At 41.1% G+C, this 16,167-nt stretch overlaps 1 protein-coding gene across 2 annotated transcripts; it reads right to left on the reverse strand.

Moving 5' to 3' along the window:
* Positions 1 to 11,359: 11,359 nt before the first annotated feature.
* YAE1 (YAE1 maturation factor of ABCE1) lies at positions 11,360 to 15,819 on the reverse strand. 2 transcript variants are annotated; one of them, XM_002914134.4, is made up of 3 exons: positions 15,624 to 15,819; positions 14,115 to 14,236; positions 11,360 to 12,333 (listed from the first exon to the last, which is right to left on the reverse strand). In XM_002914134.4, exons 1-3 carry the CDS (start codon positions 15,750 to 15,752, stop codon positions 11,904 to 11,906), a joined length of 681 nt encoding a protein of 226 aa, XP_002914180.1. In that variant the 5' UTR covers positions 15,753 to 15,819; the 3' UTR covers positions 11,360 to 11,903. The 2 variants fall into 2 exon arrangements, with proteins under 2 accessions (XP_002914180.1, XP_034521651.1); XM_034665760.1 differs by having other exon boundaries at positions 15,607 to 15,744.
* Positions 15,820 to 16,167: the final 348 nt, after the last annotated feature.

Genomic DNA, 16,167 nt, shown 5'->3' on the forward strand with positions numbered 1-16,167 from the left:
TTTCCCTTGGGTCTCAGTTTCCTCCCACGTATGGTGACTGAGTCTCCTTCTGGGCTTGATGGTTTCCAGTCACTGTTGGGGAGACATCCTTTACATGTAGTTTGAGCTTTAGAGTTTCCAAAGGGCTCTCAAGTCTGTTATCTCCTCTGGCTTCGAGGTACGGGGAGTAAGAGGTTGTAAGCAAAGTGTTTATTCCAGTGCCTGGAACATACGAAGCCCTCGGTAAATGATAGTTACCACTGCAGACACAGGCTGATACCTGGGATGTATGATGAAGTGAACAGATAAAGCTGTTTTTCATATATTCGGTATGATTTCATTTTAGTAGGGATTTTGTTCTGCACACCAAAGTATCCTCTCTGAAAATACCACATATTTAATATGTATCTGTTGAAGCAATGAATTTTTGTTAAAAAAAATTGTGCCATTGGCTAGTGTGTACCTAGAAAGATCCCGGAGGAATCTGGAGGGGTGGTTTATCAGCTTGCATAGGCTTACACAGACTGATTTCCTCAGAGTTCTGGATCAAGGTCAGGACGTCAGCAGGCATGTTTCCTTCTGGGGCCTCTCTCCTCGGCCTGCAGACAACTCTCTTCTCCAATGTCCTCACATGGTCTTTTTTCTGTGTTTCTGTGAATGTCTAAGTTTCCTTCTCTTATAAGGATATTGGCCAGACTGGATTAGGGCCCCTCTAGCAGCCTCCTTTTAAGTTAATCACCTCTCTAAAGACCCTGTCTCCAAATATAGTCACGTTCTGCGGTACTAGGGAATAAGGTTCCAGCAGGAATTTCGGGGGGACACAATTCAGTACATAACAGGTAGCAATATGGCAGATTTACTTTTCCTGAATAATATTTTCTATGCTGTTTCTGTAATGTTTAAATACCTCATGAGGGGGGCGCCTGGGTGGCACAGCGGTTAAGCGTCTGCCTTTGGCTCAGGGCATGATCCCAGCGTTATGGGATCGAGCCCCACATCAGGCTCTTCCACTATGAGCCTGCTTCTTCCTCTCCCACTCCCCCTGCTTGTGTTCCCTCTCTCGCTGGCTGTCTCTATGTCTGTCGAATAAATAAATAAAATCTTTAAAAAAAAATAAAAAAAAATAAATACCTCATGAGGAACCTAATTATTTTATAATTTGGAAAAGCAATAATGTTAGAACAAAGAAAAACCTATTTGTGTTCATATTTAATAAGTAGTTAGATTCTAGGCTTAGATCATTATAAACAGATTTTGCATTTACACGAATGTCACCCGGGGCATTTGAATGTTGTGGGGGATGCAGGACAGTCATGTGTCGTGAAGGGTTGACCCTGACTTTGCAGTACATACAGCATCCTCTCCCTCCAACTATTGCCAGTGGCACCCTCCTCTATCACTCCGAAAACCAAAAACAAGTCCCCAAAGTTTCCAAAAACTCCCCATCAGTCATCACTTTAAGGTATAATTTTATACTAATATCTGTAAATCTTTAATGCATTTTCTTTTCTCTCTGTAACCATCCCTCCTCCCAACCCCCGATTAACAAACAAACAAACAAACAAAAAAAAAAAGAAAAAAAGAAAAAAGAAAAGAGAGGAAGAAATCCTGCTAATCACCTTTAGCCATGGCAGTGGGAAGCTTGGCTGCATCTGAATCATGGCAGAATTTCATGATAGCTGAAGTTGTCTAAAGACAGCTAAAGCTCTTGTTGCGATTTATCCAAGCAGCAGGTATGATGCTCGGGAGAAACAAAATAAACCGCTANTCCCTCCTCCCAACCCCCGATTAACAAACAAATAAACAAACAAACAAAAAAAAAAAGAAAAAAAGAAAAAAGAAAAGAGAGGAAGAAATCCTGCTAATCACCTTTAGCCATGGCAGTGGGAAGCTTGGCTGCATCTGAATCATGGCAGAATTTCATGATAGCTGAAGTTGTCTAAAGACAGCTAAAGCTCTTGTTGCGATTTATCCAAGCAGCAGGTATGATGCTCGGGAGAAAGAAAATAAACCGCTAACGTGTAGTGAGCATCGCAGGTGTACCAGGCATTGTCCGAAGTGCTGCACATTTACAAATTCAGTTACTCTTCTCGACAACCCTATGGGGCAGACTCTATTATTTGAGAGCTGAAGGAACAGGCAGAGGAAGGTGACGGGACTTGCAAATGATGGAGCTTCAGAGCNCAGACTCTATTATTTGAGAGCTGAAGGAACAGGCAGAGGAAGGTGACGGGACTTGCAAATGGTGGAGCTTCAGAGCGGACGATCTGCCATCCTTAGCCACCAGGGATACCAGCTGTCCTTACGGAGCGTTTCCTGGGTATCTGACACCAAGTGAGCACTTCACCTGCCTATGTCATGGCAGGTGATCCTCAGAGAAACAGTGAACTTGCTACCATTACCTCCATTTTACAGATGTGGGAATTAAGAGGCTCAAGTTGTTTGCGGAAGCAGAACGGCATACGGTATGTATGTTTGCAAACGGTTTATTAACAAGCACAAAATAATGGCAGATTTGACCGTTATTGCCCTAATCCAATCAACATGGAGAACCAAAGAAATGATATGAATGTATATATTCTCTTCCAAATCTATTTAACTTAGCAGTCAGTCACTTCTTGTTGAATTTTTTGAGGTTCTGGGTATCTTATTATTGGGTATGATGTATTGTGGACAGTGATTCATATGTATGATATTGGTTTTCCCTGGGAGTCAATGAAAAAGAACTCAGTTGTGCTAATAGGAATTCCAATTTTGTGAACCGATCTTTCTCTTTTAAAATGGAAGCAATATTGTGACAAATCCAATAAAACACTTTTTAATTTTTGTTTGTTTTGTTTTATTTTGTTAAGTCCAGTCTCCTCACACTACAGAGAATGTACCCACATTCGTGAGGCACCACCCCGCCGGCATAATTGTTAGTGTCAGCTGAAGTAAACCTTACAAGGGCTGTTAGAAAATGCACGAAAGGCAAGTAGAAATGGCTTCTAGCATACCCCCTTTCTCTTCCTTTGCGGTTTAAAGTTGATTATGCATACTTCAAGGAAAAATATTAGTTTTCGATATAAATGAAAACAATTATAAACTTAATTTTTTGATTTATTGTTGTATGCTCCCTCACCAGATAGTAAGCAGTCTGGGGATCTTTTCCTGAATCCACTGTTTTGAATTAAGTGCATTTGCTTTTTTTCCGGATTCTGATTTTCGGGATAAAGCACATGTGGTTCCTTTTCTTAAAAATGAAGGGTTTTCCAAATATTTTTCTTGTTGTAAAACAGCACAACATAAAAGAAAATTCTGAAAAAGAAAAAACTCCTCGAATCCTACCACATGAATACATTACCATATCTGAGAATAATCTTCCGGTTTTTATCTGTAAAGTTCACGTTTTTTAACATAACATAATTTGTCCACAGGTATGTAACAATTAGCTTTCACTTAAAAATAACCCATAAGTATCTCTTATTTCTCATAATGATAACCTGTAATTGGTGTGTAACACTGCTGTGAATAGATGGATTATAATTTACTTAGCTATCCTTTTTTTCGAAGATTTATTTATTTATTTGAGAGACAGAGAGTGCGTGTTCAGGGGGAGGGGCAGAGGGAAAGAATCCTCAAGCAGACTCCCTTCTGAGCGTGGAACCCTGGGGCAGGACTCAATCCTGTGAACCTGAGATCATACCTTGAGTCATGACCAAGAATTGGATGCTTAACCAACTGAGCCACCCAGGCACCCGTTAGCTATTCTTTTAGTGCTGGCTGGTCACTTAGGTTGTTTCTAATTCTTCTCCACTTTAAATAGAATATGGCAATGAGTATCTTTGTGCTGAGTTTTTATTACCTGTTCAATCATTTCCTTAGATCAAATCCTAGAAGTAGGATATCTTTGATTTGATACAGACCCCACCATATCAAACTGAAAGCTGTATGGTTCTTCAGCACGCGTCTTTGTCAGCCTCTCTCCTCATTCTCTCTATCCACTGAACAATATCTGTCCACGGCCATTGACTCTGCCTGACCTTTCTCCAGTCGTCCCTTGATTGCTTCCCTTGAGACAGCAGTAACCTGGGATGAGGTCAGGAGTCTCAAGTTCACTCTAAAGAGGTAGAGCCCGTGAGCAGCTCAGTGAACACAGATCACATCTCTGACCTCAGGGCTGCTGCTCCCTTCACGAAGGCAGTCCTTCATTCTAGCATATGGACAGAAATAAAAATGGTCTCTGAGCTGACAAATGGGGTCATAACGAACACCGCCAGATTGCAGACCTTGTGGGAACCTCATCAGTCTTAGAAGAAGATTAAAATACAGACTAATAATATATTATTTGGCATCTTGAATAGCAAAACAAAGTGATTTCAAATGACAATAGTTTAATTGGCTCCCGCTTGGGATTTAAATGTGTAAGTGCATTAAATGAGTTTTCCTTCTATAATCAACTCCACGACCATAATTTCCAGTACAGATGAAACATTTGTGGTTAGTTTTTAACAAGTAAATGACTTCATCATTGAAGGTTCCGAAAGTATGATTTGGTGTTTTACGGTATAGTTTATAATCACAAATGAGAGTCCCTGGTTATTTTAGGATCTGATTTTGAAAGAAATGTTTTGTAGTGTTTCCAAAGAAGAAAAAGAAAGGTCTTTTATTTTCAGGTTATTTACATTATACCCTCACTTCAGTCCAGTTTTGCTTTATTGGCAAAGACTGTCAAATCACTCTTATTGTCGTCAAATCACTCTTATTACAAAAGATTTGACAAGCTATTTATATTTTACGTTGAAAAATTTCTTATAGCACTTATATACTTATTTTATAGGTAATATTACATAATGGTGACTGTGCAGCTCCCAAGGAAACAGGCTTAAAAGTAGCTGGAAAGAGTTGTATTTGATGTGAGGAAAAGCTCTTGCTGAAGACTTGTTGATGAAAAAAAAATGGGTTGTGACATGTTAGCTAGGTTAACAAAGTAAGTTGTTGTCTCTCCTTACCTTTCAATCCTGAGAAATTGTGTTTGTGTATGAGAGAAATAGAGAAATGCAGATAGAGATGAGATAGAAACAAAGGGGAAGGGGGGGAGAGAGAGAGGAAGGGAAAGAGAAATAGAGAGGGAGGGAGGGTGGGAGAGTGGGAGGGAAGGAGAGAGGGAGAGATTAAGATTGTTTGAAACACTTTAGGCACAATCCTGCCTGACAAAACAGAGATGCTTCAAGCATGTGAAATTATAATTTTATATCACTTCTCGTTAAAGGCCATATTCTTTGGGTTCTAGGTATTTATTTTTAGGCCTCAGGGATTTGGAGAATAAAAGCTGCTTTTTTCTTGTGAACAGGTTTCTTTAGGATCGGTTATTTTGATTTAGAAAAATTCTCAGCCTAGAATTTAAAAAGGGGAGCATCCCCATTTCTTGAGTTTCTTGACTCCCTAACCTTCCCAGTATTACAAATGACTCAATCTGTCTGGCATAGCTTTAGGCATCATCATTGGCTTCTTGTCCTTGTGACCAAAGAGCACATTACATTTCGGGATGCAGCAGCGCCACCCAGTGGCCAACTAACTCCACAGTTCCTGGGAAAATAAACAGGATCCAGACATTCCCGGCCTCTCTCTGGCCCCCCTGCCGGCCGCGAATTGCACACGGAGAACTCAACTTCTCAACTTCCGCAGCCTTGAATCCATCTTAGGTAGGTCTCGTACTTTGCTCACCTTCTTTCTGGAAAGATCAGACTACTTATAGGGCAAGGAAATGGAGTTTTGTGTACGTTAAGGACTCTTGGCTCTTTTTGGCAGACGTGTAGGAATGCATATATTTGTAAGCCGTGAGCTAACATACTGCTTGTGAAAGTTAAGTAGAAATTTATGAAAGCTAAAGGAACATTATCACAGAATAGGTGGAACAAATTATCCTCTCCATGAGGAGTGTAGAAAGTCTAAGGAGTCCAAGGAGAATTTAATTTCTGAATATGCGAAGTGCACCTTGCTGTACCAGTCCCTACATGACAGATTCCCCCCCCCCACCCCCGGCCCCCAGTAGGGAATGGTATTTTTCTTTTTCTAGGATATAGCAAACACATTTCTGGTAAATTTATCGTTCTTTGTAGCTGCTGCTGATAATTATTTTTAAAGATTTTATTCATTTGCGTGAGAGAGAGCACAGGGGCGAGGGAGAAGCAGACTCCTCCTTGATCAGGGAGACATCTGGGGTGGAGCCCTATATGGGACTCGGGGATCATGACCTGAGCTGAAGGCAGATGCTTAACCGACTGAGCCACCCAGGTGCCCTGTAGCTGCTGATTATTATGCACATTTTATTAAAAAATATTACTTGACTGGAGAAGATTTGAAAAATGCAGAAAAGTAGAAATGAACAGTGAGGGGAAAATACAGTTCATAGTCCCTCCACCAAACACATCCCCCTGCTACTGGGCTATTACTCAGAGCACATCTACCCTGAGCACAGGCTCTGGAGCTAGGTTTGCTTGCTTTAAATCTCATCTGGGCCATGTAAGTAATAATGATTTGGAAGAGTTATTTTGTCTTCTCGGTGCCCTGGTTCCTAGTCGCTGGGATGGGGATAATTATTAGCTCTGTTGCATGGGGTTGTTGTGAGAAATAAGCAAATTAATATATGCAAAGTTTTCGGAACAGTGTTTGTATATCATGAACACTGTATTTGTTAACTATTTTTTCCCCCACTCCTCCATTTCCTCCAGCTCCTTGCTGCTATCAGAGATTAGGCACCAGGCATCCTGCTAGAAACAGGATTTTTTGTTTCTTTCCAGTTTTTTCTCTTGTGGTTTCTTTCTGTCCTTTCTTAATAGCTGAAACTGTACTCCAAATGTAATTTTGTATCTTTAAAAATTATACTGTAATTTCATTCATTAGTACAATTTTAAATGATTGCTAAGTAGTATTGCCTTTTTTCCTCTGAAAATTTGTTTATTTATTTGGCGGGGGCAGATGGAGAGGGAATCCCAAGCAGACTCCCCACTGAGCACAGAGCCCACATAGGGCCTGATCTCAGGACCCTGAGATCACGACCCTGAGATCAGGATCCAGAGATCACGACCTGAGCCAAAATCAAGACTCAGGACGCTCAGCTGCCTGAGCCACCCAGGTGCCCTGGTAAGTAGTATTGTCTTAATGCTACTGGTATAAGACGATGACACAATTTGGGTATGTGGATTTTATTAACATGCAAAATGAAAGGAATATTTTTTTCTTGAAGTTAAATACAAAGGTTCCTTTCCCCTTTTAAAAACAAAAGAACATGATGTATTTTGAATCCTAAATTTCTGGTTTTATTTTCCTTTTGTCTAGTAGATTCACTTATTCTCGAGTCAAACACTATGCCTGTAAGTATAGGCTATGATGTTAAGTGCTGGGGATTAACTATGTATAAGGCTCTTTCCTGAATAAATGTGAAGTCTGAGATACTCAAAATGATGCAGAGGGAATACTGGGAAGAACAGCTAACTCTGCCTAAGGAGGTTGAAGTCTGAGCTGGGATTGAAGGGTAAGCAGGAATTTGCTGGGAAGGAAGGAGATGGAATACAATAATCTGGGGAGAAGGGTCAGCCATGAATAAAAGTAGAAGTTGGGAAGTGTCCCTAAAGCATGGAGTGTTGTTCATCGAGAAGCGTAGGGTGCACGGGGAAGCGGAGGGCAGGATGGGAAATCACACTGACAATGCTGCTTAGGTCCAGGAATGAAATTCCAGCTTATAATTTAGCCAGTAGAAAAAAGGGAATAAATACAGGCTTTAAAGTCTAGAAGGAACCTGTTTTGGTAGATAATGGTGGCAGTGTAGCCTGGACAGGAAGACCCCAGATTGAAGGTACTGGCGTTAGTGACGAGGCTGGTGCAAAGGCTAATTAAAATCTAATGGTTAGAATGAAAGGGGGCCAGATTCAAGGCATGCTGTTTTTTTTTTTTTTAAGATTTTATTTATTTATTTGAGAGAGAAAGAGCATGAGTGTGGGGGGGATGTAGGCAGAAGGAGAAGCAGACTCCCCACTGAGCAGGGAACCCCCCATACGGGACTCCATCTCAGGACCCTGGGATCACGACCTGAGCCAACCTGAGCCACCCAGGCACCCCCTCAAGGCATGTTGTAAAGTAAGACAGATAAACTCCCCATTGGAAGTAGGGTACGATAGCAAAGGAAAAGCAGAGAAAGACTTAAACGTTTCTGGCTTTTACAAACCACTTATAAAATAAATGTCATGGGAATGTAATGAGCAGCATGGTGACTATAGTTAATAATACTGCATTGTATGTTTTAAAGTTGCTGAGAGAGTAGATCCCAAAAGTTCTCATTACAAGAAAAAAAAATCATAACTGTGGTGATGGCAGTTAGTTAGGGTCATTGTGGTGATCGCTTTGCAATATATACAAATATCGAGTCATTATACTGTCCCCCTGAAACTAATATATCTCAATTTTTTAAAAAAACGTCCCTGGCTTTGAGTGAACAGAGATGACAGGAAAAGATTGCAAGTACAAAAGGCAAAGCGGTTTGGGTGGGAGGGAGGGGAGAAGATGGAAATGCGGTCAGTTTTAGACGCGCTCTGCAGCGAAGCCTGGAGGCAGGCAGGTGAAATTGCAGTCGGAAATACAGGTCTAGAGCTGGGGAGAGGAAGGGGGGTGGGAACAGCAGCTTTGGGGTAGTCAGTATATTTGAAACTGTGGGAGCAAGTGAGACGATCTACAAAACCAGAAAGAGGTCCAAGGATGAAAGTGTGGAATCCTCAGGCAGGCAGAAGAGGGGAGACTTAGCAAAATGACAGGAAATTATGAGAGCAGTGTAAGCAGGATGAGGAAACGTGCTGCTGCAGAAGGCAAGTGGAGAGACTGTGAGAGTCGGGGATGGTCCCATGTCCAGCGACGGGGGAGACAAGTCAGGGAAGGGCCGCTGTGGAACCTCAGCCGCAGGACCCTAGCAAGCAGCAGTGTGACGCTGGGGAGTGAGTGGGCAGGAGCAATCTGAGAGTGACAGCAGGCTCCTCTTCTGGTACTTTGTCGGGAGGTGGCAAGAAAGGCCGACTGTGGGTCAAGTACCGTCAGGATGGAGATTTAAGAGTTTCTGTTGAGCCAGAAGTCTGATTGGTAGTTCATTAACATAGCGTATGACATTTGCTTCATCCATCGGTCTGAAATTAGTAAGATTTTCACTTTCATTTAATTGAAATTAGAAAGGTGTAAAATAAGGACCTTTCTTGTATACATCTATATGCCTCTCTTAGACTCGAACACAAAGCTTCGACTTTAGTTTGAAGATGGGTGAGAATCCCAACTTGGACTTGGTTCAAGGGTTTTAGTTTGGTTTACCACGAAAGCAGTTCATAAGCAGTGCTAAGGATATAAATGAGATAAGGATGCAGGGAGGTAAATGCAGCTGCCCATTTCCTGTTTGTCTATCACACACATTGTGATGGCCTCAGCAGCTCCAGCAACTGAGATGTCCAAAAAGCAGAGTATTGTGGACGCTTCCTCCCATTAAAACAAACAAACAAGCTCCAGGGATTTCAGCACCTAGAAATTATTTAAGGTGAAAATTCTGTTTGTAAGGAAGCCACACCACTCAGGCCTCATGTATGGGTTCTGCGCTTGCTCTGGCGCAGTCTTGCTTTACTTTTATGCTCATCTAGGTCTTTCTGTGGCAACAGCCGACAGGCCTATAGCATGAGTCAGGACAAAAGACACGTGGCGAACGGGGTTTCTTCCCTCACCCCTGCTGGTTCTAGTAGAGGCTTGTGTTCATTAGACACAGGTATAATGGGCACACCATTAACATTCATTTCTGCAGTCCAGAAACTTCTTTAAAAGGCAGAGCAAGTTTAAAAGATGTGTTCGACCAAACAGCCTCATCAATTCAGCTAATTCTCTTGATTTCCTTCTCTGTGAACATCTGCACAAAAACACACTTTCAGTGGTGGCAAGGGGTATTATCTTCAGAGAATTTTAGCAGGCTGAGCCCAGATAAAATCTCAAGGTTTACTGCACTGGTGAAATTTCCACTCCGGGTGTGACTTTCTTGAGACGCATTATTAGAGATGGAGATTTCATATCTAATATGCAGGGCAGAACAACACTTAAGACTTTAGAGACTGCGTATTAATATCCCATGTAGATTTGAAATTTTGGCTGTCCATAAACATGGAAAATATATATATAACAAGACAAATTAGTAAATATCTGAAATAGTGTTTACACCTAGAGAGATATAAGCACTTTAAAAAAAAGATTTATTATTTTTTAAAATTTTATTTATTTGAGAGAGGGAGAGCACAGAGGCAGAGTGAGAGGGAGAAGCAGACTTCCCACTGAGCAGAAAGCCCAATGTGGGGCTCAATCCCAGGACCCTGAGATCATGACCTGAGCTGAAACCAGAGTGGGACACTCAACTGAGCCATCCAGGTGCCCGTAACCACTTTTTAAAAGTAACTGTCAAATGTCATTTGATATCATCAACATGTTTCAGAAATCCTCAAACAGTATGTGGTCGTCTTTTTAATTTTTTAAAAAGATTTTAAGTAATCTCTACATCCAGTGTGGGGCTCGAACTCACCACCCCAAGATCAAGAGCCACTTGCTCTTCTGACTGAGCCAGCCAGGCACCCCAGTATATGATCTTCTGACTTCAAACTTGTTGCTCTAATTTCTTAATGTTCTGTGAATTTTTTTTAAACGTTTTATTTTTAAGCAATTTCTACACCCAATCTGGGGCCCGAACTCACCACCCCAAGATCAAGAGTCACATGCTCCACTGACAGAGCCAGCCAGGCGTGCCTTTTAATGTTCTGTGAACTTGAAGGAGGTTGTGAGATCACAGAATATTTTATGAATCTCTTGAAAGACTTATTTTTATCAGATTCTCTATCTTAGTATGTCTGTCTTTTAGAGAAAAGGTCTGGTCTGAAGGCAGGCACCTCCTAAAACATTGTATTTTAGCCAAGAAAGCGCTGAAAAATTCTTCTGTTCTCATATACTTAGGTCCTAGAGCAAAAGCTTGAATCTTAATTTTGTCCATGCTAGACTAAGAATATTGCTACAAGGTAATGTAGAAGTCAGTGGTTTCAGTGTTATTCCTATGTGAATATGTGAAACAAAACTGCAGTTTAGAAATAATCCGGCACATTGTTAGCGACCACTACTAACTCCTTCATACGTGGAAAAACCAGGTACTTGAGCATGAAATGTATTTTGTATTTTCCATGGAATTGTATGTCCTTGCCTTTAACATAAAACTAAAATGAATTTTATGGGGCGTCTCGCTGCCTCAGTTGGACAAGCATGTGGCTCTCGATCTGGGGGTTGTGAGCTCCAGCCCCATGATGGCTGTAGAGATTGAGAATAAAAGAGACAAAAACAAAAATGAATTTCAATATTTTGTTTTTAATCATCAGTATAAACGTTTCTTCAGTTTCTTACACTTATAGCCTCTTAATTTCAATATATATATATATTTCTGTATATCTATGTGTGTCTATTTACAAAGTTATCCACTAGGTTATTTATAGTACCTTTGGTCTGATTAGCTGGTGGTAAGGTCCTAACCACCTGATGGTGACGAGAGCAGAAAGCACGGCTAGGTCCCTACAAAATGTGTTTGATTCTTGTTCACTTTTGCTAATGAGTCTGAAAATGCTTGATTTTGATCAGAAACTTGAAAAAGACAATGGCAACTCGAGTTTCTGAGCATATCTTAAACGACATAAAAATTACCAGTGACAGAGGAAAAAAAGCTCTTACTACATTTAATAGTGTTAATTGTGAAGATATTGCAAATTTCCGTGAAGGATAACCTACAAGTGATGTGTTCAGCGTAGAAAGTGGTAGAAATTTTGGTTAGTTTGTTAAGAAACAAAATGTTCTAAGAAATGTTAGGAACATTACTTTCATTAGAAAAGTGAAGACAATTTTTACAGTTGTTTGAGGTGCTGTAATATGTCAAGTGATATTCCCAGCTGTTTTACTAAACCAGCTGTCTGTTCCAAAATCCAAGTGAGGCTTGGGTTTTCAGAATGTTCATGCTCCGATACTCTACAGCATTCTAAAGATGAACGACCTGCCTCACCAGGACTCTTGCTGCAGTTTTTGTGAAGCTCAGCATGATTTTCACGGAGTCTTTCATCTTTAGTTTCATCCGTCTTTTTCTCAGCTGGAGCCACAGGACAAAGGTCCATATCGTGAATGGAGTCCAATAAATCTACCACGTGGGGCTGAGAAGTGACGGATTTTAGATGTCTGAGCACGTACTCTTCACACTGGCCAACTGCATCCAGAAGATTATTTATTTTACTGATCAGAGCCGAACCATTATCATGAAGGTGACACCAGGAGAGCAAAGCACTGAATGAAAATATAAACAAGAGTTAAACAGGAAAAAAACTAAATAGTCACGGGCTTTTCAAATTTTTGATGCTAAACCCTACATGTTTCTTTTCCAGGTAACACCATGCAAAAATGAATCTATAATCAAGTCAAAATCAGGAAAGCAATGTTGCTAAAATGGATTTTAAAGTATATAAAGATATTATCTTTTGATACAAATTAAACTGGAAGTAATCATATAAATTGCTTATAATTCCTAACGCCTCCTTCACAACTCTACATCCACTTCTCTTGATTTTAGATTTTTTCTTTATGACTGTGTAGCTTCCGCTGAAGAGGGACTTTTCTCCTTCAAGGACATCACACAGCTTCTGGGCTAGTGACTCTCAGACTTGGATGTACATTAGAATCACCTGCGCAGCTCTTAAGACCGTCAAGGCCTAGGTTACATTCCAGACCAATGAAACCAGAATCTCTGGGGGTATTATTTTTTAGAGCTTCCCCGCTGATATCAAGATGTAGCCAAGTTTGAAAACAATTGTTCTAACCAATACAGTTACTTGTCATCAAAACTAAAGGGTAGAAGAAAAAGTTTTGTGGCAACTTCTCTTTCCCAACTTTGTTATAGAGTATTCGCTGTTTGTTGCGCTAATACTTTTCTTGAAGAAGTAAAGAATTCTTCTAGTCCTAATAGATATTTTTCTTTATTTTTCTAGTACAGACAATACTTTTGTTTTCTGACATTTCAGATTGTTCAGGTAATCATGATATAAAATAATGGTGGTTGTGAAAAGTAATCCTTTTTTTTTTTTTTTTTTAAAGAGAGGGAGAGAGAGGTGGGGAGAGAGGCAGAAAGAGAGAGGGAGAGAGACAATCTTAAGTGGGCTCCATGCCCAGTGGCGACCCTGACACAGGGCTTAGTTCACAACCCTGAGATCATGACCTGAGCAAAAATCAAGAGTCGGATGCTTAACTGACCCAACCACCCAGGTGCGCTGAAAAGTAGTCATGTTTTAAAAATGGAATCAATTAATATAAAAGATTTAGCAATAAACTTTGAGCTTGTAAAAGATTTAACTTGATGTAAAATGAACACTTGATCATTTTCCTACTGTAGACTATAAATTCTGATTTCTGATAGCTGAATTTTCTAAAACCTCCAACAGTGAATTTTTTTGTTTTGATAACTTTTATTTCCTACTCTTTTTAAAATTAGTGATTCTTTGAACTGTTTTATGTTTTGTTTTATTTTTCTATAGAGTGCAATTTAAAAGGTTTAAAGCATCAAAGATGACAAGCCTGTCATGCTCCGAGCTCCTTCTGCCATTTGACCACTTGGCTCTGATATATGCCATTATTACTATGGAATCTAGACAGGTATTCAATATTCAGCACTAAAGTAAATGGAATCATTTTTCTCTCTATTACCAGTTATAATTTTCAGCATACATTTCTAGTCTAGAAGTCTGTTATACTGTGTTCTGCCACATGAGCAAGATTAAAAGCTTTAATCAAAACCTGAGATGCAAATTAGTGGTAGTTCAGGTAGCAAAAAATATACACTGCCTATCATTTCTTTGCAATGAAGGACAACACCTGACTCACATATTAAAGTGAATGAACTGATGATTTTGACTTTTTGAAGGCAATCTTATTCTATGCTCTGTGGTACTTTTTTGTGGATTTAACACTAGAAAAAGCACTTCGGTCTAAATGCTTTATTTTTACATACTATTTTTACAAAGTCCTCCAGTAGTACTGAGGTTAAAATGATTCAGTATTTAAGTTTAAAAAATTACCTCAATGTTCCTCTGAGTTGTCCATAGTTTATAATGATTTCGGCACCTTCCTTATAACCTTGATTGAAGCCTTGCTGAAGAGTAACTGCTTTGCCGGCATCTATTCCATCTCTATAACCTTCCTAAAAATAAGTAATGAAGAACTGCAGCTGTAATTAACACCAAGTAAACCACTGTAGGTTTTTCTAGAAAGTCATAGAACCAATCTGGAAAATGGATGAAATAGGCCTTTACTACTTACTATTTACTGTTTAACATAATGGTTCTACAACAAATGGCATAGCCAGCCACACAACCAAAGCAGACTATGCTTTTCATAAAGGTTTATTATTGGCATATCCTACTTTTGAAGTCCACTTATTTGGCACATGTGAAAATACTGATTCTTACACAGTTTTTAAAACCCTGTGTTAACAATGCCTTTACAGAAAGGAAACAGAGAGAGTTACATGTCTGGCCCCTTGGCAACACTGACTGATGTGGGTGGGTGAGAAGGCAGGGCAGTAAACTGGTTATAAAAGGTCTTCGTAATCAACTCAAGTAGGGAAAAAGATGTGTTAGTAAATGAAAAGTGTGTTTTAGAAATTGGTTATAAAAGGTCTTCAGTAATCAACTCAAGTAGGGAAAAAGATGTGTTAGTAAATGAAAAGTGTGGTTTTAGAAATTCTACTTGATATCTAAATTCAAATAAACCACAAATTCTCTGTGGGCAGGGATTTTGTCCTGCATCTCCCACGGTGCCACAGCACGCCAAAGATGATCACTATTTACTGGTCTAGCCCCTGCCTCACAGAAAGCATTTCTGAAACTGATAACATGGTTGTTGGGCTAAGCAAACATTTTACTGAAACAAAGAAGGACAGATCAGGTGCAATATAACGGTTGGCAAGGATATTAGGTGGAAGTGGACCTCACCATGGGAACTCAGCTCTGAGTGCTCCAACTGGAAACTGAGTGTGTGGTATTAAGCTTAGTTTCAATGAATAGTGAGACAAAGTAGATGGGTAATTCACACCTAACAAATAAATCAGAAACCAACTTTGGTATTCCTTCACCTAGCCACCAGTATTCCACAGTAGCTTTCCTTTATTGCTCTTAGACATTCCTAAGTTCACTTTTTCCGGATGTCTCGATTAATACCACTCCTAACTTTACGCTCTTCACCCGTTCAAGCAACCCATGTAAACACGTCCTTTGATAGCCATAATTAGTATACTCAGTGTCTATGTTCCTCCCCCACCTTCTCCGTAATCCTCATCAAACTGCAATCTCTGCAGTCTAAATCTACTTTATTCTGCTCTGTTTCCAGCGTCTAACGCGCCCCGTGGTTTCACACGCTTTCAAGTGGAAAATCCTAGCAGGATCTGGGTGGCAGAAGTAGGGAGGGCAGCGCCGGGCCGGACTGGGACCACTCTGGCCTCTACTCTCGCGACCCTGACTCCTGACAGCGCCACGCCCCTCTCCCCGCAACCCTGGATATTCTCCCCCGCACCCGCCACGCAGCTTTACTTTGACTCGTCTCTGCATGTGGCTCCGCCATTCCCGCTGCACCAGGAGCGACTCGTCCGCTTCCTCGTCAAACACGTCCCCCTCCTCTCCGGGACCCCGGACCAAAGGAGTCCTTTGAACCCACGACATCACCGAGGCAACCACAGGGCTGCTGGGCGCCGGAAGCGCCGGCAAGTTCTTCCGGTCTGAGGGGCGGGGCGAAGGCTGCGAGTCGGGCTCGCGCGGCGGCGGCTGATGCGCGTGCGTGTATGGTGCAGTTGTTGCTAGGTGTTGCCGGTTCAATCTGGGCTGCGGACTGCGCTTTTTCCTCCCTGGTGTTTGGAGCTCCCTCTGTGGACCCAGAGTGTTGGCCAGCGCCTGTTGTGGGCGAGGCGGATTCCTTGCTCGCGGTGCCCGTCCGACCTTGATCTCTACGGAGGGCAGCTGAGACGCTCAGTGAAAATCTTTGCATTCCCGGCGCGGTCTGTACAGTGTTGTGGGCTTTGGAGCCCCGCGCCTTGGGAAAACCATTCGAGGCAGTTCAGTGGATGGGTGATTACTGACC

This window comes from Ailuropoda melanoleuca, chromosome 1, assembly GCF_002007445.2.
Source record: "Ailuropoda melanoleuca isolate Jingjing chromosome 1, ASM200744v2, whole genome shotgun sequence".
NCBI lineage: Eukaryota > Metazoa > Chordata > Mammalia > Carnivora > Ursidae > Ailuropoda > Ailuropoda melanoleuca.